The sequence below is a fragment of the Eretmochelys imbricata genome, chromosome 8 (genome assembly GCF_965152235.1).
Source record: "Eretmochelys imbricata isolate rEreImb1 chromosome 8, rEreImb1.hap1, whole genome shotgun sequence".
Classification (NCBI taxonomy): domain Eukaryota; kingdom Metazoa; phylum Chordata; order Testudines; family Cheloniidae; genus Eretmochelys; species Eretmochelys imbricata.
In genome coordinates, this window is record NC_135579.1 from 92,004,644 (window position 1) to 92,029,128 (window position 24,485).

The window sequence follows — 24,485 nt, forward strand, 5'->3', positions numbered from 1 at the left end:
TATGTTGACCTGGCTGACATAGTCGATTTAATATTTTTTTTAATATTTCATTTAACTATTTTAAACAATTTTAACAAAAACAAACCTGATTTTAAAAAACGTGAATGTTTAACTAAATTCAAAAATTCATATTCTTGTTTTATTAAAATATTATGTTTTCTGTTGAAGAAAAAAATCCAGAATATATAATGTTGTTGTTTTAGTTAAATAAAACCATTTCAATGTCTGTCTGGTGATGTTCTCATCCTAATACAGCATGGCAAGAAAATCCTCCAAATATTAATGATTAACCTGTTGAATGGGAGATAGTTCACCTCCCAATGACTTCATAAATATCTGCTTCAATTACCTTTGGTAAATGAAATAACGAAACAATCATTCATTTTCTGATATAGCTGTAAAACTAATCTGAAAAGTTTTCAAAATAAATCACTTTAAAAATGTATCGTGTGTACCTTCTAAAAATGAAACCTACATCTACCTTTAAGTTGTGAAGAATATGTATTAAGGTTATAACAACCAACAAGAATGCACTTTTATGTAGAAATCCATGATTAGATTGAGTCTTCCTGACTAGTGATTTAAATCATGATTTAAATTATGATTGAAATCAATTTGATTTAAATCAAATCCACCTTGTCAATAGGGACAGGACTTCATGAGCTCTGGTCTATGTAGTGAGACAATATAAGAAACACTTACTACAATATCTCAGCCTGGTCTCACATACCAAATGATAGCAGCAACAGCGGTTTCTCTGGAAAGCACTATAAGAGTATCATGAGGGCTGAATACATCCACAAAAGTGCACAGGATAACAGCTAAAATTCAAAGCAAACTGCCAGGTACTTGGGGATGTTCCCAATAGGCAAGATAAGCTAGGCAAAAGTCACTGGAATTTTGCTCCACTATGGATCACAGCATTTTGCCCTGAAGCTGTTACATTTTATTTGAGAATCGGTTTAAACTTCACATGTAATAAGAAATACCCTTTTTTCCCCCTGTCCAGGTATTGCCAATAACTTCCTTTCATCTATTCTCCTGATATGAATAAATCCCATTACCGTGGTAAGGACCTGAATTAACAGGGGTGGAGTGAGGGAAAGTTTCTGGGTTCCTTAACTTGTGTAAAGCTGTAGAACCACAAAATATTGGCCGCTGGTCACACTTCCACATCAAAGAAGTTGGATGCATTTACGCTCCATCAAACTATAGCAGGGATCGGCAACCTTTGGCATGCAGCCCGCCAGGATAAGCCCCCTGGCGGGCCGAGCTGGTTTGTTTACTTGCCACGTCCGCAGGTTCGGTTGATCGTGGCTGCCGTGGCCGCGGTTTGCCGCTCCAGGCCAATGGGGGCTGTGGGAAGTGGCGACCAGCACATCCCTTGGCCCACGCCACTTTCCGCAGCCCCCATTGGCCTGGAGCGGCGAACCGCGGCCAGTGGGAGCCACGATCGGCCGAACCTGCGGATGTGGCAGATAAACAAACCAGCCCAGCCCACCAGGGGGCTTACCCTGGTGGACCATGTGCCAAAGATTGCCAATCCCTGCCTGCTATAGCATAGAAGGCCGCAAAACAGCCCCTATAAACACACGTGAGAGAAGGAGCTCTTTACAGTAACTTTTTAAAGTAGTTTATGTAGGACCATTAGGAGGATGTATCTTGCCATTTGACTAAGTTGTTGCCCGGGTTTGGCATGGGACAGATTTTTTATTGTTAGACACTATGGCAGATAGGAATATGAAGCCCCAGAAAATTGGTCCTGTGGAGCTACAAAATACGCCTACGCTGTTTTGGAGGGATTTTGTTTTATGGTCTTTATTTGAATATGCAGACCTGGGAACAGCCTTAGGTTGGTTGACTTTGCCACTTTTTGGAGTTATTCCCCAAGGTGTTTCCATTAACCACATCAGAAAGAAGGTTTGACATCTTGGTGCTGGCAGGTCTGATGCCCCTGCCACTAAATGCAAACGTATTTTACATTAGTGCTCAACACTGAAATATCCTGACTCTTGATGCCAGTGGGGTTAATAACTTTGAAACACAATGACTTTATGTGCAAAAGAGCATTCTGCACGTTTTCCTGCAGAAAGGAGGAGTCATCTGTGCTGAAGTGGTCTACATTTATACACGGGTTGGGTTTTTTTTTTGTTTTTAACAGGAATCTGGCTTCAGATTTCACAACGTAGTACAAGGCAGACAAAACATTTGATAAGAATAAAAAAGATAAACTGACTCCAGAGGGCAGTGACAGTCAATGGGAGGCTTTAGAGCACTACATGGCTCTTTGGAGATCTGCATGCAACTATTACGACATCCAAAAGTTTGACCAGTGATTCCGCTTTTTCTGCCTAAAGTAAGCAGAGTTCAAACACAGAGGCATTCCCTGTGCTATGAGAGTAGGAGGGGGGAGTGCTGAGCCAACAGATCAGAGCTACTCCCTCCCTGTCCATCCAAATAGCTAGGAAGGAATTGTGGGTAAAGGCAAGAGGGAAAGAAAGGAGAAACACCTATTTCCTCCACTCAGCAGCTGGGATAGTGAAAGCAGGAAAACTAGACTAGCACGGAGACCCACAACAGTATCCCAGTTAGGCTTCCTGAAATTCTGTTGTGATGTTGCATCGATATGCCATGACAACAATAGGTCAGCACTACACAAACACGGTGACGCAGTGTCAGAATGTCACACACTGATTATTTTGTGCCTTGCTCTGATTCCCCTTCATGATTTGGCTCTTCAGATCTTTGTGATTCAATGCAAACACACAGCATGCTTCCTCATTAATGTTAGTGGAAGTTACACACAAATCCCATATGTACCGATGGCAGAAGACTCCTTAAACTTCATGCCTATATATTTTAATGTTCTTTTTAAGTTGGAATTTCCAATTTAAGTTGTTTTAAAATTTGTAATCAAGTTTGTGCTAGATGGTAAATTTTACTTCATGTAAAAAAAAAGAATAATCAGAAGTATGTGCTTGTATCATCTTGTAATTTACTGATGGCACATTGTCTTTACAATTGTCAAAATGTACAACTCACATAATAAAGAGCCCCTGTTACTTTACTTAAAGCAAAAATTTAAAAAGCGATTGAAGAGTTTTACAGAGGACTGCAGAAATATAATTTTAAGCCTCTTAAAATGGTCTGGACTGTGAAATCAAGTAACGAACCCTAGAAAAGGTTCTGTCAGCTGGAATCAAAGCTGAGACTGTCAGCATTTTCTTTCCAAACCTTATTATGGCAAAGCATTTGATTTTTCATCTCTGTACTCTGTTCATCCCAACAAATAAACCGGCTTGACCTCCACCTGTTACGTAGCGAAGCCTTGCTGTCATCTTTGACTAAATCCTATTCTTTCCCTTCAAAGCCTTCTGAGTCACTGAGAAGGTGGGAAGATACAGCTGTGCACTGATCCAAGTTGATACCAGTTCATAACCAGACGGCATTTCACAGCAGAAATGACAAGCAATGGGGAGAGGTGGGGAATGTAGTGCCGATAAATTCTGGAAGGTGGCAACATTTTTCATCATTTTAATGTTGAGATATTTCATAGAAAGAGGCTCTCTTTTGTGTGATGTTATGAGCTACAATTCAAGGCAAGAAACTTTCTGTTTATTCCACAACAATGAAACTACTGTCGTGTCATATATGAAGAGTCAAAGATACATCAACCTGTCAGACAGAATATAGCAAAGGCTATTTATGCTTCTTTGATATTCCTTAGGCTGAATATCTTAAATAGTTCAATAGCTCAAATATGTGTAGCTTTCGAGGCCTAGAAACAAATGGTTATATAATGTAACATTTGCTAATAAGAATATACATGTCGGCTCATCAAACAGCAAGAGACCCGAACAGGGAAAACTATGCAGCTGTAGTCATTTCTTCAAATATTATATCTTCGCAAAATAGCGTTAGAAGCTATCTAACACAATGACATATCAGGAAAAGCCATCTTGGATAAAGTTGGACTTTTTGTGATGATTAATGCTACATTCAACAAAGGAGACAGTGGTGTTCTAATTACGTTAAATACTTATCTTTTAGGGATTAGCAGGGTGTTTCTGCTCAATGTCACTCTTCCTGACAATGTAATGATAGATTCGTTTACTTACGAGCGCAATTAGTAAAAATTGTACTGTTTTCTTAACTGCCCTCATATCATGAAAATGTTTGATTAACACACTGTAGCTTATCTAGTACTCTAAGCAACATATTCTGCATATTCTCTCTCTCTGTTAAAAGAGCTAGATTACAGCTTTTAAAATTTTCACTCCACTCACACACTTGGCACAAATAAATGAAAATAATGTCATCCTGTGGTACTTCTTTTTTACTTAAGCACAGCTTTTGGAACTTTTAATACCTAACAGAAGCATTCAGGTTTTTTACTGGAAACTATACACAGTCATCTCCCAAGTCTTTCAAATACAGAGAATCATGTTATCAACTCTTGATACCCATGCTACTATATCAACATACAAGGAACCACAAACTTCTAGAAGAATGTAAATAGCAAGAAAGGTTTATATAATGAACAATATAATCTTACAAACAAGAAAGAGCCATGATGTAACATTCTACCAATATATAATAGCTACCCGGTATTTACTAAACTACGGTCTCAGCATTCTTTGGAACACAGATTGAAATGAACGGACAAGAAAATTAAGTCAGCAACGTATGGTACAGATCATTTTAAAAACAGGACAATACAGCCTATAACTGTATATCTGTCAAAGCACCTCAAATCTTTAAATATGATCACATCAAAAGAATGGCTCCTGAGTTTAGTTCCCCTGAATATTCTTATGCTTATGTAGAAATGTGTACACTGGGGCAATAGTTCACCTAGAAATAAGGAGTTAAATGTAGATGCCATTTTCTTACAGCCCCTTCCTTCCTCACAAAATGGCAGCAAGCAGGTACTAAATACGACTCCTATCAGACAACCCACTATAGCATACCGTAGAAGTAAACAATACTTTTTTCTAATCAATTATAAGTGACTGTTGTCTGCTCTAATGAGGGAACGACAGTGCAGCACACTGCCACATTTGGCACTCCAGATTAGTCATGGATTTAGGATTCCTATAGCTATGAGAGCATGTTATATGCCTGCAATTGTCTAGATACAAGTTTGACAAACACGATCCTTCTATCAGTGTCGTTTTCCTCAGTAGCCAGCAGATTATCAACAGCTTTGTGATATTCCAGGTGTCAAAGAAGAATTAAAACTGGAACAATTGTACAAACAAAGGGACAAAAGATGGAATACATGTTTGTGAGCTCTGCATATCAATTTAATATGTGCAGCTGACAATGATGCAAATGTCCTCAAGAGAGGCAGTAAGATCTGTGCCCAAACATATACACCACAGTTAAAAAGATGGCAGAAAACAGAAGCAGTAGGATTCCCAGCCTAGGACACATGCCGTAGCAGACACAGCAGCCCAATGAAATGATCCACTAGTTGGAGAGAATTTTCGAAGCACCTGAGACAGAGTAGGGCCCCAAACAAGCCAGATGGTACTTTTAGCTGGCAGCAGAAAGTAGGACACAGCCAAAAACATTACAGCATTTCCCCAAGAGTCTGGCAAATCAATTCTTAACCATTTTTAAAGTGATGCAGTCAATCTAAAAATCACGTCTGTTTTCTTTTATCCTACTAGTTTTTACAAGTAATACACCTAAGATTACAGCAGCTGAAAGAGACGAGAGAAAAAATATTCTCTCAATCTTTTCAGTGTATTTACTTTGTGCATTAAAACAGCACTTTGTATACAGTCAATGTCACTGTTTAGCCTGTATAGTCAGTGCCACTTTTTGTTCATGTGCGCCTTTCCCATAGCAACACAGAGGAAAACACTTTAAACATAGGAAAGTGCTATTGTAAAATCACAACTGTTGGCAGAGGGACTCAGTGGCATGTGCAGTACTTAAGACTACTTTAAACTCCTAACTCCTGCTCATTCCCCCCCAGTTATTAGATTTCAAGACAATGGGTTTCTTTTCACAGGCCAACCAATTTATTTAAAACTTTTGTGTGAAGTTCACTGCTCGGCTGAGAACTTCCACAAGACGTTTCAGCTGGAATTTCTGAAAAATATTTTTTTTAAATTCTCAAAATACCATACAAGCAGGGTGGCAGAACCCAGGACTCTGCACAAAGAAGCAGGATGCTTCCAGTGAGTCATCTTGATGTCTGATGACTGAACTCTGTATTGAGATTCAGAAGTACTTTCACTAAGTCACAGGAAGTTTAGATCAGGTGTGCCCAACTAGTTCTCAGTCTAAACGGCTGTGGTGTGTCTCTGAAGAAGGGATAACTAAGGCTAGAGACAGAGAAAGCATGGAGTGGCCAACTACCACCACAAACATAACACATGCACATCTAGGAACCGCCATGTGCAGGTGAAGGCTTAGGATGATGTTTGCATTTTGTTTGTTGTTAAGTTAACAATTAAGGCAAGACCCAGGATAGGGTTAAATTTGGACTATATCTAAAATACTTCTCTTCTGTTCAGAGCAGGATAATGCATTAATGATACGACTACAATCTGCTATAGACAAATGTGCACTTAGAACAGGATGTTTTATATGGAGTATAAAGAAAAGGTAATCTATACATATATACTTTTTCAAAATGTCCATTGGTTGCAAGAGCTCCTTACTTTTAAAATAAATGTCAGATTGCTCTCCACCTGCAACCCTTACTCACATGAGTAGTCCCACTGACTTCAGTGGTGCTATTCTTGTGAGTAAGGATTTGAAAGTTCAGTCTGATTCGGGTGGGTTTCCAGTGTTCTGGTATGTGTGTGCGGTAACTGAACGCTGTGTGTATGTATCTGACGGAAGAAAATGGGCTTTTAATTTGTCAAATAATTACAGCTTCTGAGCAACAAGGCCCTCCAATGGCATGTTTTTTGGTGTGTCACACCAAAAATATGGCCAGTGGTTTGGTGTAACAGAATAAGAGAAGTACTATTTTCATTATATATATAAAAAAGACGTGATTTCCAGAGCTGAGCACCTATAACTCCCTCTGAAGTCAACAGGAGCTCTGGGTGCACTGAATCTTCTTTGTATTGTACGACAGAGGTACCACTGTTATTGCAATAACATTCCATCAGCTATGTGCTGCAGATCAGTGTCTAACACACCCATGTTGTATTGTGAGTTTGCATGGTGCTATAGGACAAAAGACAATGAATAGAGTTTAAAGGCTAAATGCTGCCTCCCCTGCTCTTGTTACAGAAAGTCCTAAATGCAGTGGAATGGCTGAAGAGGGAAACTTGGCATTCCGGGGCTTGCACGGGTGTCCAGGATTAACCCCCCAGGAAGGGGTGCAATTGTGCCTAGCTGCTACTACAGCCCATATACTATTAAAATGGCAGTAGGCAGCTATGCCTCTATTCCACACTAAGCTGCCAGGTTGATAGGGAGGATTCATTCCTTTCCTATTTCCCTTAGATCACCATGGCCAAAGCCCATCAACCGGGTGGGCTGGGCAGCACTTAGGGCTATGGGTAGACGTGTAATATGAAGATTTGAGCATATGTGGATGAAATGTATGGGTTGTAAAGTCAGTGAGAGCTGAAGAAAAGAAAAAGAGCAACAGGCACCTGGATTGATTAATTTAGAAGGTCAGGGTTCATTTAACATGTAAACAACATACAAGGAACCAAGAGAGAGCTCAGAGAAGAATAAAAGGGAGATGCTTCCTCTTCCCATTCCAGTATCCTTCCCTCTCCGTTTCCCCCTGCCCCCTTGCACATTTTTATTTTGAAACGTGTTTACTTTAAAATAAGGCTTGTTTTTCCCCTTTAAACAAAGATGAAAGTCTGTGTATGGGATACAGTAGCTGCACTGTGTGCCATGCAATATAGTGATGGTCGTACCGGTAATGGTAATAAACAGTGCACAGAGCAGAGCTTCTGCAAAAAAAGAAAGGGTGTGTGTTCCACCTCTCCAACTCTTCCCTGTCCCACACAATATTTACACAGCTGCGTTTTGTAAAATGTGTAGTTTTTCTCTCTCTTTTTTTTTTTGGTAATCTATTTACCCAAGATAGCCCTACATCTGTTTTGTGGTGAGCTTCCTTCACAAAGTTTCACAGATGCTTTCACTGATGCAAAGGGAGGTCAAGAAACCTACTCAAGGATCCCACAGTCATTTGTTCTAACCACTAGACCACCCTGTGTTTCCCTTCCCCACCTCTGTAAATAAGAATATTCAGCTCATTTAAGCTCTGCTCTGTCTTTTTGGTAGCTTCTCTGTTTGGACGTGTAATGGGAACAAACTGTGAATATTTTCATTATCTATTTTATAAAATGCAGCTGCGCACAAAAAATGGAAACAGCATGCACTACGTGTTGGCAACTAAGCTAACTAAGATTTGCCACCTGCTCCAAAATACACCTAGTTCAGATCTCACAATCCTTCCATCCTAGTAACTGCCTGAGCAAGTGACTAAGACTTCCTCATGCCCTGATGGGCCAGTATACCTGAGCTCTTTTGGACCAGCATTCCATAGGAGAATGCTCCTACCAAAAAACACCACCTCTGTCTCTTACCCATTCAGACCCAAAGACTGTTAGTAAAATGCAACCCAGCTGTCAAGACAAACCACACTATGCAATCAGTCACATTCTGTACAAGCTGTACTTTTCAAATGGTCTTCAAGGGCAGATGCATTGCAGCAGTCCAATTTGGAGTTCGCAAAGCAGCAACATCAGTGACAAGTTCTGAATCAGCAAGAAATGGCCACAAATGTTCAGCTAAATTCAGAGGGAAGAGGGTGCTTTTGCCTAGTGGTGATGCCGTAAATCATCCACACAGTAATGGAATTGCAGTCCAAATCATCTCACTGTCTCCCCAACATGCATATCTGTTAAACAGAAGGGGGTGGCAGAATAAAACTCAGCCCTTAAAGAAATCTAAAGCCTAACTGGGTCCACAGACTGCTGCAGATGGATTTATGACACAGGTCCTGCACCAAGATGAGAGCAAAGGTGAGTCTTGTTTTCATCTTGGAGGAGGTAATGATTTAAACCTGATTAAAATATAATTTTCCATGCGCGCATCTGAAAACAAGACTCAGAATATTCCACTGGCATGTAGAGCCAGAAGGCATCTCAGATGGTCCCATGGCTGTCATGATGCCAATGAGATCTATTGTCCACATGGATGTTGAAGTCATTCAGCATGATATGTCTGAGTGACCCAAGCACCAGGCCAGTCAGGAACTCAGTTTACATTGCAAATCTGAGGTGCAGCCCTCGTACCAGAATCATTCCCACTGTAATCTTATCCTGGGATTTATACACAGGTTGGCCACTCTCAAATGAACCCATGTTTGAAATGAAAAACCCCATACATTTTGGGGTGTGAAAAGATGTAAAAAGCAGAGCTACAGCACTTCACTGATTGACCTTTTTTGGCTCATGCTGAACTGAGTACCTCTCTGAAGTGAATTAACAAAGGGCAGGTAAGCGCTACGAGATCTTTAGATGGACAATCCATATAAGAGTATTATTATTAAAACTGACCAGGCCATATTTAGACTAATATCACCTGACATAGGTTGACAACACTCCTTGGAGAGATATGGAAACCCAATAATTTACGACTCTTTATATAAACGCAGGAATTCATTAAAAATATTACTGTACTGCAAAGAGATGGACTGGATGATCCAACAAGTTTTTCCATCTCTAACTGCCATAATTCTGGAGAGATAATTCCAACTGAATGGAATGTGGTCATAGGATAATGGTCTCTTGCTACACACATTGCATGAGAAAAGCTGAGCTGCTGATCCTGTGATAATTCACTGTCACAACTACTGTTCATAATAGCAAACAAGTTAAACATTTTACCTGATGAATGTTATTGAAAAATATTGATGCTCAAAGCATCAATATTTCCCTGCTGCATTTTTACTGGCTTACATTTAGTTCTGGATCTTTTGTTGGCCTCAGCCAATCAGACTCTAACTTATCCATAAAAGAGCAGGTATGGAAAGGTTTTTGTTTTTTTTAAACTCGTGTCCGTTAGTAACTCACTAGCCAGGCAGAAATCTCATTCTGATTGCCTGGCACAGAAACACATACACTTATCTGATAAAAGATCTATAAAGTGCTAACACAATCCTGTATCATGTAGCACCTGTGAGTAATAGATTGTGATATAAAAGACTTGATGCTAAGTGCTCCTACAAACACATGAAACTTAAAGCAGCAGGAACTGTAACTTGCTGATATGATATTTCAGAAAAAAGTTGATAAGTAGTATTGCTCTTAGAATAAGTATTGCTTAAAGAAAAATCTTACAAAAATCTTGAAAGCCGTTGGGCAGCTTATATTGGGATACTGTTATGCAAACAGCAAGGATAAGGAGGCATTTGGATCCAAACGATATGAAAGCAAAAACCATTTAGGAAAGAAAAATTATTTATCTTACGGAAACGAGTTCTTCAAGATGTTCATATGTATTTCACTCTTGGTATGCACGTGCCCCATACATTCAAGATTGGGATCTTTTGGCCAGTGGTGTGCATTGGGGCCATGCATGCACCCTGAATGTCATCAAAGTCTGTATCATGGACATCAAGGGCAGTGTGGGTCCAACAGCCATTCAGTTCTTTCGCCACTGCAGAATCCAGATGTTATAGGACTCCACAGTAGTGGGGAAGGAGGGCACAAGCGGTGACCTGATGTGGGTGGAGGCGGCCCAGAGGCAGACCCCCCTATTACATGGGTTCATCAAGTCTGTTCCGATGTTGGACTCTCAGGCCGTCAAGCTTTTGTGGTTGCGCAAGAACGGACCAAATGGTGAACGATCGCTACGGCCAACTGGCTAAGCACTGAAGAAGAAGAAGACCTGATGTGAAAGTGTCTACTTCAACACAGACTGCAGCACAGCTCTGAAAAAAGAAACTTCATACTTCAATGCTTCCATGAGGTAATAATGCTTAGTAAAAAAAAAAAAAAAAAGTCTGAGATGGAATCTGCAGAAGCTGCCTGAGCCCTAGTGGAATGAGCCCTAAACCGAGCTGGGGGATCTAAACTAGCTAAAACATCCCGATACTCACTTGGACAGTCTCTGTGCCGATATCGCTTGACCTTTCATTCTGTCAGCAAATGCTACAAATAGCCTTGAGAAAACTCTGGAGAGTTTGATTCTTTTAAAATGAAAGGATCAGGCTCTGAGAACATGTAAAGAGTGCTTAATGTGGCTTAAGGAAAAATACTGGTAAATGAATCATTTGGTTGAAGTGGAAATACATGAGGACCTTAGGCAAGAGCTTGGGATGGGTATGAGTAATACTTTATCCTTACAAAATACTATATAGGGAGGGTCTGCCATGAGAGTTTGCATTTCCCCAATTCTTCTGGCAGATGCGATTGCCATTAAAAGGCAACAGATAGGCGCATAGATAGCACAACACAAAACAGATTGCCAGGGGTTCCAATCGGGGGCCCACTAAACTTGGAGCACATTAAGAAGGAGCACATTGAGAAGGAGGAGTTTCCTTGACTGATGGAAAAATGTGCATAAGGCCCTTAAGAAATGTAACTACAGTCGGGGGAAATGTGTAGTTTTGAATGGGATTGAAGTGGGAAGTGAGATATGCAGATATGTCTGCCAGGTGTACTTTCCTAGGCATAATTAGAACTCTTTAGAGAGCACACAAAATCCAAATTAGTTGTAATGGTGGTTGCTCACACCAAATCCCAAATGTCTTCCACTTAGCAGCCCAAGTTAGCCTGGTGGAATTCTTCTACTTTGAATGAAAATGATCTGGATATCTGAGGCACATGATCTTTCTAGGTCTCACATCTAACTAATAGTTCAAGCTGCCAGATAGAGGGAGACTGAATTCGGGTGTAAAAATTCCTACTGTCCTGAGATATTAAGCCTGGTAGAAGAAGCAAGGGTCTTGGTGGAGAAACTGATAGGAGTATCTGATCTGGATACCAAAATTACCTTAGCCAGGCAGGTGCTATCATGATGACCGTGAATGTCCTGTCTGAACGTTCTGAGCACACTGGAAGTCAGAGAGATTGGAGGGTAAGCACATTTCATCCCTGGGGACCACTGAGTGAGGAATGCATCCAATAATAATCCTGGGCTTACACCTCCTTTTTTAAAGCACAATTTGAGAAATGTTTTGGGTTTGCAAATATTGATGGACAATCCTACTTGAGGAAGATGCATCTGACAACACAATACTTGATCATACTCATGGCATGACAAAAATTGTCTGGTCAGAGGGTCTGCTAGAATCATAGAAGATTGGGGTTGGAAGAGACCTCAGGAGGTCATCTAGTCCAATCCCCTGCTCAAAGCAGGACCAACACCAACTAAATCATCCCTGCCAAGGCTTTGTCAAGATAGGCCTTAAAAACCTCTAAGGATGGAGATTCCACCACCTTCCTAGGTAACCTATTCCAGTGCTTCACCACCCTCCTAGAGCCATCTGCAGATCTGGAAGATGTAGTTCTATGGGAAATATGTGATCCCGAACAAACCAGTTTCATCACTGAATTGCTTCCCAACATAAAGGAGACAATTGGGCTTCTCCCCTGCCTACTTGTAAAAAACATGATCATTTTCAGTCATAATTTGATTTGTCAGTCCCTGGATCATTGGTAGGAAAGCAACTCAGGCTAGGCAAACTGCTCTGAACTCTAATACATTTACATGTAGTTGAGTCTCCTCATGTGCCCATAGACTTTGTGCATGATGATGGTCCAGATGTGTTCCTTATCACAGAACAATCCATCCATAACTAAGGTCTTGGTTGGGAGGGATGGAGAAAAAGGTACTCCCTGTACACTTGCCATCAATTCAATGATGTGAGAAGGACTAGTAGAGGCATAGCCATCCCATGTCTGTACCGCAGGTACACCAATTTTAACTAACTCCGCTTTAAATGTAGATGTAGTCTGATACACTACACGATGAACGTGCAGGAGGCCACATGCCTGCAGAGACTTACACTAGTCCTCATGGTGGTATGCAGATCTTCTTTAAGTTGATTGATAAGGTTGGACATGGCCTCAAATCTGCCTTGGGGAAGGAAACCTCTGGCTGTTGTGGAGTCTAACATTATCCCTGTGAATTCTATCCTCTATGTAGGTGTTAACTGGGCCATCTCTGTGTTGATATTTAAGTGTAGGGTCATAAAGAGCTGGAGAATCCACCGAATGAAACTTTCCACCCACTGAGGCAATTTACTTTGGACGAGCCACTCATGTAGCTATGGGTAAACTATCATTTCCTGGTTTCTCAGACGGGTGGCAACAACTGCTAGGACCTTGGCGCTAGGTAGGTAGGTATTAATAATGGTAGGTAATATTAATAATGGTAATTAAAAAAGGGAGAGGAGTTATTTAAGTTAAGCACCAGTACGGACACAAGAACAAATGAATATAAACTAGCCATCAACAAGTTTAGGCATGAAATTAGATGAAGGTTTCTAACCACCAGAGAAGTGAAGTTCTGGAACAGCCTCCCAAGGGGAGCAGTGGGGGTAAAAAAACCTAACCGGCTTCAAGACTGAACTTGATAAGTTTATGGAGGAGACGGTATGATGAGACTGCCTACAATGGCATGTAGCCGATCTGTGACCACTAGCAGCAAATGTATCCAGTGGGGAGGGCTCTGAGTTATTACAGATAATTCTTTCCCAGGTGACTGGCTGGAGGGTCTTGCCCACATGCTCAGGGTCTAACTGATCACCATATTTGGGGTCAGGAAGGAATTTGCCCTGGGTCAGACTGGCAGATACCTGGCTAGAGTTACCATTCTGAAGTGGAAGTAGAAGAAAGTATTGAGACCTTCTGTGATTTTAGGAAGTAATCAGAATAAAAACTCTTCCCCCTAAACTGAAGAGAAACTGCTTCTCTTGTGCTGAGAGACAGAAGTTACTCTACCGCCTGAGGAAACAGTCTCTCATTAGAGGGGTCCTGAAAAGTGACAAGGAAAGGGGGTCAGAAGTAGGGATAGCACAGAACTGCAGAGAATATCTGACTGAGACTATCTCTGAAACCTAGGGGTTGGATGTTCTGAGGTTCCATGACTCCAGGAAAAAAGGAATTCCCAAACGGCAGGGAGAGCGCACTGTTTATGGAGCAACTCTTGACCATTTTGATGTAGCTGTAGTGTGGGAGGAGAATGTTGCAGAGGCTGAAGCACACAGAGTCCTTCTCGGAGGTACTGAGGCTCTCTGGTGTGAAAGGAACCTGGTGACAGTCTGTCTGCTTGGTTCTTCCCTTTCCTTTTAGGAGCTGGTGCATAAACTCCAAGGGTTTCAACGGGGTCATGATGGACTATTATATGGAAAAGACCTGGGGGTGAGGGAGAAAGGTACCAGGACACATGCCTACTCTGATACCCACTAGGCAAGTATGAAGTCCTCGATTCATTTCTGACTAATAAGAGTGGAATATATGTGGATGAGCACTTGAAGAAGAACTAATGTGATCTAGCATGGGCTTTGTCATTTATTATGGTCTTAAGTAATAACTTAATTCCATGAGCTATTGTAACTGTACAATACGTATTTCACTCATGCAATAAAAACATTATGCTTTAATACTGTGTTGGTGCTGCTTTGCACTGAATGAATTCCAGTGCAGTTTGGACTGCAATCCAGTCGCTTGCTTTTTCTCACATTTGAGGTCTTTGCACAGAGTCTCTGGTGGCAGAAAAACCACTGGGGGAGAGAAGGAGAATGGGCTGCAGTGACACAAAACTACACAAACATCCTTTCAACAGGAGAGAAGTAGAACCCAGGGCCAACATGTGCTGTTTGAAGAGGGATTTGGTGCTGATTCAGTGCATCCCCTGTGGAACTTAAAACTGCATTCTCCCCATTAGACCCCCAAAGGAGTTCAGGCAGTGCAAACATCCTGACTCCCTCGGAGTCAATGCCCTTGTGGGGAACAGGGACCAGACTGATGCAGGAAGGTGCAGGTTCTTCTTCCCCATGCTGGCAAGGGTTGATTATTAGAATACTGTGAGGATTACACTTTAATCAGCATTCCCACCCCCTAGTCTATAAATACAAGAAACTTGACTGAGAAATCTGAAATTGAAGTTGCTAATGTACAGTAAAGCACACCACAAAAATGCCTGATAAGGTACAATGGACGTCACATCTGTATTGCATTAGAGAACTCACTAGAAAAATGCACAAGTGGAATACAGTTGTATGTGTTTCAGTCTTACAGGGTGCATTTTGACCATGATGGAGCCAAAAACAGATGCTGCAAGCATTTTCTAGCAATTATGCCTTTAAACAAGTTTACAAAATATAGCTGAAACAGAACTGAACAAAAGCCAATGCCTGTACCCAAGTCCAAAGCCAGTTTGATATTCCCTGGGTTTCTTACCTAACATCATCTTTATCTTTTCTCTTGCCCTTCTTCTCAGTTAACAAGAGTTATGTACTGAAAGAGCTAAGATAAAGTAATGGTAAGGAGAATACTGCAAAAGGTATTTGAAAAGCAGAAGAAATTTACAACACGTCTGCTTTGTTTTACTTCCCAAGCCTTCCTGTTGTGAAAGGAAATTCATCTTTTCTGGCAGACTCCAGTCTTCTTAGGCCTCAGAGCTCCACAGAAGCATTCAAGTGCAGGCAAATGGATATGGGACTCGACAAGTACACTACAAGGAACATGGAATTAATGTTGGTTTTCGCTTTGGCTGTCATGTCTGAAGCATAAATAAAGCACCACACACTTGCTTTTGAAAAGTACCCCAGATGTAATACACAGAGTGCTCTGTACCTTTCCTTGGGTGCACGCAGCCCAGAATGCAGTGGAAATGGCATGCTGACAATGGGTGGCGGGTGCAGACCCTGTGGTAGGGCTCTGCACACAATTTGCTTGTCAAGGAGCTGAGAGCCAGTGCAGCCCTTTAAAGCAGAAGTGCAGGGGGGTGGGATTGTGGATGGTCAATACTGGTGGGCTGCACAGAGCATAGATAAAGTCATCCAATGCCTTTGGAAAGCAGGGGGGTACTATCCCTCCCCATCGTCTGGAATAGCAGTCTCAGAGTAGCTTTGTGCTGCTTTCTGTAAGTTGGGAGCAAGGCTGTTCTGATCTCCAGTCATTTTGCAGGCATCCCCTGAGTCCACCCTCAAAGGACCCACTCACAGGTCCACCCACAGAAAAACAAGTCAGGAGGGACCACAAACAGCACCAATATAAAAAGAGCAAATGGGGAGAGAGGCAGGATAGCCAGCTGTGGCTAGCCCGAGGCAAACTTCTGTCCCCAGCACGCACCCCTTTCAGAAACGTTGTTAATTTAGTTATTTATTGCATCCTTTTGAATCTCCTCTTTCTACGTAAAAACTTTTAACCATTTACTTTCTCACTCTTGCATTTGTTCTTTTCTTTCTCTGGTCATTACACTATTTTTCCTTTGCTCTCATACGTATCTCATTATCTTAGCCTCTGTCTTTCTTCACTATCATGTTTTCTATATGATGTAATAATTGTTCTCTCCTTTCCCCCCCGCCATCTTTCTTTTTTCCACATTGTGTTCTCTTCCTCCTTCCAACTTTCAATCCTCTTGCTATCTTTTCTTCCCACTCTCTCATGACGCCCGTTCCAAATCTCTGTGACATCTCCCATTCTTAATCTTCTACCACACACACTCTGCTGCCTCTGCCGCCAAAAACTCTTTCTCTCCACACACAAGAACACATACACTCTCTCTTTCATTCTTTGCATCCCCAAACCTCTCTCATGCACATGCTGCTCCCTTCTCCTCAAAACTATTCAAATGCCCAAACACATGCAGATTCCCCCAGAAACTGCACACACATACAGGCTCCTTCTACTCCTAGATACAGGATAAGAAGCTGCGCCTAGGTGAGTCTCCTTGTTTAGTCTGGGGCTGTATTACCTTTTATGTGGGTCCTCTGGGGAACTGGGCGTGGCCGCTGGTGGCTGCTGTCTTTAACACCTGTCTTTTCCCCAAAGGCACATTCAGGGAGATAGTCCCACACAGCTATCCAACCTTCCCCTTTCCTCAAGGGAAGTAATCAACCTGTTCCCATGTTGATCATGGACAGATCATCCAATAGAACAGGTTTTGATGGGATGTAAGAAAATCTTGCTGAACAAATCACTCTTATGCTACTGTCTGGCAACGCAGGCTAAACCCTCCACAGTGACCAGCCTCAGTTAATAGTATCAGAAATATTCACAGTAGCAACGGGCTCTGTTGTAAACATATTTTACCATTGTATACAGTATAATTGCTCTGGGCTTTGATGGGCTACATCAACTATTAAGATGGTTTCAGTGTTTAAGCTCCCTTTGCATATGTCAATCAGACGAATTAAACATTAAAACCCAAAGTGCTTATTATATATTAAAAACGTAGAATTTTTTTCACGTCGTTTGTGGCATTAAATACAGTGGAGTTGCATCATACATGCATTTAACTTACGCAAATTCAACTATACGCACTCGGCAGAAAAAAAGAAAAATAACAATTTAAATAGTGCGGGTGATTCCGCCCATCATTCCACTCAATGAGCGTATGCCCCGGAGTGAGCATGAGAAGGGAGACGTGAATCTGCTGTTCCCTCAGTCGGTCTCAGTTTCCGCGTGCCTCTCATAGTGTAAGCATCTCACCACGCTGAGTGTGATTCTAGTGTTTAAAGATACGTATTTTTCGTACAACATGGCCCCTAAACGCAAGCCAACTACTTCATCTGGTGCTCAACCAAAGAAACAGTGATCTGTTCCAACGCTGGAGGAAAAACTGGCTGTGTTGGACTTATTGAGAGACGCTATGTCGGTCTCCAACATGGCATGTAAATATGACCACATGAATCTAACATCCATGCCATCAAGATTCGAGAGAGAAATTTGTCAAGCCGTGGCATCAAGTGCTCCAATAACTGCTAAGGTGATGAGCCAGGTGTGTGATAAGACTTTAGTAAAGACTGAAAAGGCATTAAACTTACGGCTGGAAGACATGAACCGTAAACGTGTGCCTATCGATGGCAACATGTTGCAAGAAAAGGCTCTTAGCCTGTACGCACTGTTCAAACCTCCTGCCAAAGAGGGACAGCCTTCTGATGAGAAGGAATTCAAAGCCAGCCAAGGTTGGCTTAACAGTTTTAGGAACTGCTTCAACCTCAAAAACATGCAGACTACTGGTGAAGCTGCGTCTGCCAATGAAGAGGCAGCAAAAGCCTACCCCAAACAATTAAAGAAAATCATAGCAGAAAAGGGCTATGTTCCGGAACAAGTTTTTAATGCTGACGAAACTGGGCTCTTCTGGAAAAAAATGCCTAACCGCACTTGCATTTTGAAATAAGAAAGACAAGCCCCTGGCTTCAAAGCAGCTAGAGACCATGTGACTGTGTTTTTTTGTGGCAGTGAGGCTGGGCATTTAATAAAGCCGGGCTTGCTAAACAGGGATGCAAATCCCCGTACCCTAAAAGGCAAGAACAAAAATCTCCTGCCTGTGTTCTGGCATTCAAACAAAAAGGCTTGGGTGACAGCAGCATTATTTCTGGATTAGTTCCACAAGTGTTTCATTCCGGAGGTCAAGCGGTACCTCGAAGAGAAAGGACTTGACTTTAAAGTGTTGCTGATCGTAGACAATGCTCCTGGCCAACCTGAGGCACTCCAGTTTGCGCATAACGACGTTGAAATTGTCTTTCTCCTCCCAATACCACCTCCATCCTCCAACCTATCGACCAAGGCGTGATTTGCTGTTTCAAGGCCACGTACACGAGGCTCACGTTCTCACGGATACATAGCGCTATGGATGCTGAACCCAATCTTAATGTGATGGGTTGTTGGAAATCCTTCAACTTTGCCGATTGCATCACTTATATTAAACAGGCAATAGATGCAGTCAAGCCTGAAACAGTCAATGCATGTTGGTGAAACCTATGGAAAGAATGTGTGAATGATTTTAAGGGTTTCCCGACCATTGACAAAGAAGTGAAATGGATTGTTCAGGTGGCCAGGCAAGTGGGTGGTGATGGCTTTGTCGATATCTTTGAGGAAGAAATTGAAGAATTAATTGTGGGCCACAGAGAAACAATGACTAATGAAGAGTTAGAGGAACTGATAAAATCGTCTACAGAAGATGAGATGATGACAACTAACAGGAAGAGCCAGCAAGTTGGAATTTTCATAAAATTGCTGAAGTGTTCCAAGCAGCAAAACACTTCAATGATTTAATTTCTGAATACGATCCCTCTATGGAATGAAGCCTCAAAATCACACATAGTATTACGGATGATTTGAGACCGCATCAAGAAATGTTTGAGCAGCTCAAGAGTCAACAGCGACAGTTGCTGATCACCAAGTTTTTCAGGAAAAAACAACCACCAGCAGATAAGCCTACGCAATCAACTTCTCAAGCTGAACCAGAGCCAACCACTTTGTCTACAACTCGCTCTCCATCACCCAAGCTCTCCGTCACCTCCGTCTCCTGGATCAACATCAAGCCCTGACAACCCCCCAGTAGTGTTGTCAGGGGAAGAGGAAGACTAATAATCAGAGAGTGTACAGCGCCCATCTTCATCATCTCATCGTTCATCATATGGGTGCTGTACTAATCATCATCGTCATCATTCATCATCGTCACACGACCATTGTCATAGTTGTCGTATCACCATTATCATCGTCATAGAGTAGCAAGAATATCCAGGATGAATGGTGAGTGTTTAGGTTTACTGTTTTTCTTTTTTATTCTTTCATTCTTCCGTCTCTCTTTCTCTCTCTAATTAAAAATACTGTAAAATTATATTTTGCACATGTATTCTTTATTATATACTGTACATTACTGTATACATTATACATTTATACATATTACTGTTCAGAGTTGTACAGTATACACAAAACCATGTACAGTATACTGTACTTATTCGCGATTTAAGGGATTTTCAAAGGTAATTTTGACTATACGTGATTTTCGCTTTATGCTCTGACTTCAGAACCTAACCCCCGGATAAGATGCGACTCCATTGTAGACAGTAAGGGGTCTTATTTGGACAATATAGAGATCAGAAAAGATGTAACTGAAACAAGGCAAGGTTACTATTCTTTCAGGAGCAATATTCTGGCAATATACAAAGTAATAAGGGATGTTGATCCCATTTCTATATTTTTCAGTGGGCCAATACATTTTCTAGGCAGTTGCCCTGTTAGAGACTCATAAAGCATTCTGTAGTGGTTGAGACGAAAGCATTCATGTCAAACACGAAGGACCAAATGTTGATTTCAGAGCACGTGTGACTTACTATATATTATATATTAAAACAAAATATGATATAAGCTGTTGCTTTCTGATATACAGAGCTCTGATGGTGACTCTTGTTCTGCTGACAGACCACTCTTTTGATGGGTTTGTAGATGATTATAGTTTTTTGTCCTCCACTATTGAGGAGGTGGATCCTAAGTGCTCTCTTTGCTGGCTTCGTTTTCAGAGATGAGCCTGGTTTATGGATGGTCTGAAACAAATGAAGCGAGAGGGAGATGGCTAGAGAACCAGTGGTGGAAATCTTGCGCTGAGACTGACCAGCTGAGACTGACCAGCTGTAGCATAAATATTTCTTTTCAACTCCTATGCTATTGCTGTGCAGGAGGCAAAGAGACGATTATTTTTCTCCACCACAGTATCCGCAACATCTAAGACAGAAGATTTGATCTGTGTGACAGAGAGTCTGGTACATTTGGATGGTTTCTGCTCGGTAGCTGGTCTGAGTCCCTCCTGTGGTGAGGAAATTGTTTGCTATTCTGCAGACAAGACTGATCAGATTAGGGATAGGCTGTTTGCTTTTGTGGTGATTGAGCCTGGTCTTGAGGGAACAAAGGCCTTGTCTTCTCTGCTGGAGTTTCAGCCAGTAATACTCCCTGAGGTACTGGAAGTGTTGGGAGAACTTTGTCCTGCAACCTGTCATTTGGATTCACGTCCTTCCTTGCTGGGGAAGGCTAGTGAGGAAGAGCGGATCTCCTTATTTGTGGAGATTGTCAGCACCTTTTTTAGAGAGGGCAGGCTGCCTATTGTTTTGGAGGAAACAGGAGTGCAGCCTTTGCTCAAGAAGTCATCATGGTGTGCTGACAATCTTGCTAATTATCAACAAGTATCACATCTTTCCTTTCTAGGTAGGATTGTGGGAAGGTTGTGACAAGACAATTCTCACCATGTCTAGATGCCTGTGATCTCCTTGACCCTTGTCAATCTGGGTATTGACCTGGCTATGACACAAAGACTGCCCTGGTGCACTGGTCAGTGATCTCCTGGCGACGGATGAAAACCCAGATTCCATGCTGGTATCATTAGATCTATCAGCTGCCTTTAATATGGTTGATCATGAAGTGCTGCTGACTTGCCTGAGGACCTGTTGAGAATGCACCAGGCCACTTTTCAGTGTTTTGTTCTCTTCTCTCAGCAGACAGTTGTGGACAATAGCTTCTCTTCCTGAGGAGCTCGGTGGGGTGCTGCAGGGTGGCATTCTGTCACCTCTCTTGTTCAACATGCATAAAAGGCCACTAGGAACATTGTAAGGGGGCATGGGGCTCAGTGTTTTCAGTATGCCGATGACTCCCAACTGTATGTCTCTACCTTGTCTCATTTGGAACCATGCCATTCAGCACCTCAATCACTGTTTCAGAGCAAGCTGTCTGGAGCTCAACCCAGATCATACTGAGGTGATGAAGGTGGGTTGGGGGATGTCGCTGGAGAACTGGGAGGAGGCAATATCAACCCCTTCCACTGGAGCAGTATGTCTGCCATTAGTTGATAGTATTCACACCTTAGGAGTGATTCTACGGCCCATGCTGCTGTTTGACGATCATGTTACAGCCATGACCCAGTTTGCGTCTAGCTAGGAGGTTGCAGCCTTTTCTTTCAGACACAGACCTTGCCACTGTTATCTGTGCTTTCTGTCACCTCAAGATCAGACAACGACAATGCACTCTACATGGGGCTACACCTTAAAACTATTTGGAGACTGAAGCTGGTGTAGAATGCAGTGGCTTGCTTATTGAACAGGACATTTCACTGGGGGCTCATGGCCAGAGTGATCCAGGATCTGTGCTGGCTGCCCATGTGTCTCTGGGTGGAGTTTAAGGTGTTGGTTATGACCTATAAAACCCTACATGGCTTGGAGCTGGCCTACCTGAGGGACTGGACTCCATGCTATACTGCCACAGCTGTGGTTAACAGGAGCACTCAGACTGGATCCAGCTCATTATAAAAGAGAGGGGAGCTGTTGGCAGGATGTTCTGTCAGCTCTGAGACTCTGAAACTTGCTCCCTCCTGGTCTGAAATAGCAACATTTGATGGCTTTCCAGGCATGCTGCAAAAGACATCTGTTTGATGTGCTTCTGGAGAAGGCTGTGGATATGCTTCAGAGATGATGAAGGTAGTAGGTGGCTGGCTGGCCAGCCAAATTCCTGCAGAACTGATTTTAATGGTGCGGAGGTATAATATAATTGTGCGGCTGTATCATTAATTATGTTAGGGTGCCTAGACCTTTGGTTAGACATCTTTATTATTTTAAATCTAAGTAAAAAATATATTAAAATGTACAAAACACAAAGGACCAATCCCTTAGGACCATATATTGATGACCTGGTAAAATGTTGGATAGTGAAAGACAAAAACATTTTGTTGGTACTCAATAAATTAGTATTAATAATAATTAGTAACAAAATCCCTATCTAGACCAGAGATCTGTGGCATTATTTTGCCTACTAAATGTCATCATACCAGGAAAATGTTTTTATTACTATTAAGTACCCAGATGATACCAAGCTAGGTGATCGAGAGACACTAAGTAAATAACACAAGCCAAGGAAAGTTCATCAGGAAAAGGCATGGCTTCTTCCTTAAAGTTCTTAACTCCAATGATATGTATTTCAGCATAGAGTCTCCAATCAAACTTCACACCACTATGGGTGAATACAACAGCAACTCATACCAAGTCTCTCAAAAACCCACTGCAGAGTAAACAAATGTTATATAATTCTTCAAAAGTCTTTCCATCTTATAGAGGTATGTGGTTTTTTTTTTTAAAAAAAACAATATAAACAATGGCATTTTACAACAGAATGAAATGTGGTCCACAGCTGGGACAGGTGCTGTGTTTTGCCAAGCTGTTATCAGTGATATTCCACGATTGGATATGGACAATTTGACAGAGAAGGAGAGCATATCTTTTTCTGCATTATTCAAATACTTCAGATGCTTGGCCCAAATACAAAAGTGACACACTACAAAAACATTTGCAGCTGCAGGAGCAATCAAACTATTGCAATATTTTCATTAGACTGACCATTTCAGCACAAATCATAGGGGTTTTATTTATAGCCTTTCTATACAGTGTTCTCTTATGATAACAAAACTGAAAAACTGGAGAAAATTTCCTATGACTCCTGAAAGCCGTGGCTTACCTGGCTCCACTTCATGCCATCCACTTGACTGACTGCCACTTCCTGGAGAGCGCCCTTGGCTTGTATAAAATGGCTCTTCACCAGGACTGTCCATTTCATCCTCCACAGATTTGAGGCGTTTTGTAGAGCTGAAACAGCAAAACATACAATACTGTATATGCTGAAAGGATACAAAGGTATTTCTCTATTGGTATATTTCTCGGTAGCATGGGAAGAGACCAACAGGGTTAAGTTTAGTGACATTGAAACTGACAGAGTTAAGGCATTGACTTGGGAGAGGTTCCTGTTCTATTCACTCTTCCCCACAAAGCTGAATCAATGTACCTCAGTCCTGATCTACTTTTTTCAGACTTGAGGCTGCCTTACACTAGAATTGTCAAACTTTCTGAACTGTGCCAAGCTCCATGCTGATTTTGTGACACACAACAACCTCCAATAAAGACTAAGCTGAGATCACCAAACTCATTCCAAACTGGAACCAAAGATATTTTAAAATTTAGATTTTCACAGGTGGAAGGCTAGGACCTTATGGAAAGCATGCTGAAGTCGACAGAACGACTCCCATTGACTTCAGTGGGTTTTGTACCATTAATTCACTGTGTCACCAGCTATCAAATAGTTAATATTAAACAGATATGGTACTGACAGGCAGACCCTCATTTAAACTACCTTGTTTTCTCCTTATCTTACTGTGAATTCCATATACTCCCTTTGTATGCATTTTTTATATTTTCAATGCTTTCTTTTCCTAAAGAAAAATCCAATGGCAGCAAACCCAGCTTCATGGTAACCCTACAATAATAAGCACATGAGTGATGGCAAAAGATGGAAAAGATATTTCAGTTTTACATTGTCACAGGTTATTTTAAACAAGAATAAAAATTTTACCCTGTATCTAATTTGTGCAATGCCTGATGTAGAACATAGTCTTTGGCTGCCGCCACACGTTTTTTAAAAAAAAGAACAAAAAGCTTGCTGACTAATGCCAACACTGAAAGGCTCCCACACAACACTTACCATATACAATACCTC

The 24,485-nt window shown here is 41.6% G+C and overlaps 1 protein-coding gene across 6 annotated transcripts in view; it reads right to left on the reverse strand.

Annotated features, from left to right (window-relative positions):
• NFIA (nuclear factor I A) overlaps positions 1–24,485 on the reverse strand; it is a 329,888-nt gene that overhangs the window by 71,729 nt on the left and 233,674 nt on the right. For all 6 annotated transcript variants that reach the window (XM_077825158.1, XM_077825162.1, XM_077825161.1 and 3 more), the window contains exon 6: positions 23,454–23,581. In XM_077825158.1, the coding sequence (XP_077681284.1) occupies positions 23,454–23,581 (128 nt within the window). The remainder of the gene's footprint in view (positions 1–23,453; positions 23,582–24,485) is intronic.